General features: G+C 40.1%; 1 protein-coding gene across 1 annotated transcript; it reads right to left on the bottom strand.

Moving 5' to 3' along the window:
- Positions 1-6: 6 nt before the first annotated feature.
- Positions 7-1,404, bottom strand: LOC103461569 (protocadherin alpha-12-like; the record flags this gene model as incomplete). The annotated part of the gene is made up of 1 exon (XM_008403839.1): positions 7-1,404. A coding segment is annotated over one exon (1,398 nt), but the record flags the coding sequence as incomplete, so codon positions are not given.
- Between the last annotated feature and the right edge of the window lie 6 nt (positions 1,405-1,410).

Here is a 1,410-nt window from a genome sequence, read left to right as displayed (position 1 = left end):
TCCAGAATCTGCGTCCACAGCCCTGATCTTTGCTACAAAGTATCCCGGTTCAGCAGAATAAGGGATGGTCTCACTGTTAACAGAGCCGTGCTCAGARTARGGAGCTAAAATAGTTGGATTATTATCATTTTCATCCAGAATACACACGTTTACGGTTGTATTGCTGCTGAGTGAAGGCACACCAGAGTCAATGGCCTTGACTTTAAACTGAAATGTTTGCATTTCTTCATAATTAAAAGACTGCAGAGTAATAATTTCTCCCGTATCTGAGTTGATGTTTATAAATGAAGACACGGGGTTATGTTTATTATCAACATCTACAGAATAAGTTACTCTTGCGTTTTCATTTATATCAGCATCGACTGCGCTTATAGTAAAAATACTGGCTCCAACTGGGCTGTTTTCTTTCACGTAWATATTGATCACAGAATCAAGGAAATTGGGCGCGTTGTCATTGACATCAGATATTTGTACATTGATTACGCTGGTGCTGGACAGAGACGGGACTCCGTCATCATTAGCTATAATTGTGATATTGTAAGAAGCACGTATTTCTCGATCAAGGGGTCCATCTACAACTAAAGAGTAATAACTCTTATAATTAGCATTTAGCTTAAAAGGAGTTGAACCAACAAGCTTACATCGAGTTTGACCGTTTTTGCCGCCATCTTTATCCGTTACTGTAACCATAGAGACAACGCTTCCTATTTCTGCATTTTCTTTAACTGGATTCATCAGAGATGTTACAACAATTTCTGGGGTGTTATCGTTTACATCCACTACTTCAATCAAAAGCTTCCCATTGGATCTCCGAGGTGACGCACCCTTGTCTGAGACTTGAACATGGATTTCGTACGCTGACTGTGCTTCATGGTCTAATTTGCTTTTAAGGCTGACATCTCCTGTTTCTTCATTTATGAAAAACATATCAGATGGATTAAAATTTGCACGTTTGACAAAAGAGTAAACTACTTTGCCATTGTTTCCTTCATCTAAATCAGTGGCATTAAGCTGAATAACTTTAGATCCGACAGGAGAATTTTCGTCAACGCGAGCTTTATACAGTGTTTTGCTAAAATAGGGTGTGTTGTCGTTCACATCTAAAACATTAATAATTATTTGGACTGTTCCAGATTTTGGAGCTCTGCCTCCATCTATAGCAGTGAGTGTCAGTTTAATAGTTGCTTGTTTCTCYCGGTCTAAAGCTTTCAGCAGCACCAATTCAGCAGATGCGCTGTGTTCTCCGCCGCTCTGTACGTCGAGGGAAAAGTWYTCATTTACACTSAGCTTGTACGTCTTTACAGAATTGCTGCCGGAATCTGCATCGACTGCCAAAGGCAGCAAGAAGCGCTCGCCCGCTGGTGAAGATTCAGAAATGTTGACAGAAAAATATTTCTCTACGAAAGTAGG

Source organism: Poecilia reticulata, unplaced genomic scaffold (genome assembly GCF_000633615.1).
Source record: "Poecilia reticulata strain Guanapo unplaced genomic scaffold, Guppy_female_1.0+MT scaffold_2383, whole genome shotgun sequence".
Taxonomy (NCBI): Eukaryota; Metazoa; Chordata; class Actinopteri; order Cyprinodontiformes; family Poeciliidae; genus Poecilia; species Poecilia reticulata.
Note: the sequence above shows the minus strand (reverse complement) of the source record. Positions and strands in the feature narration are given on the sequence as shown.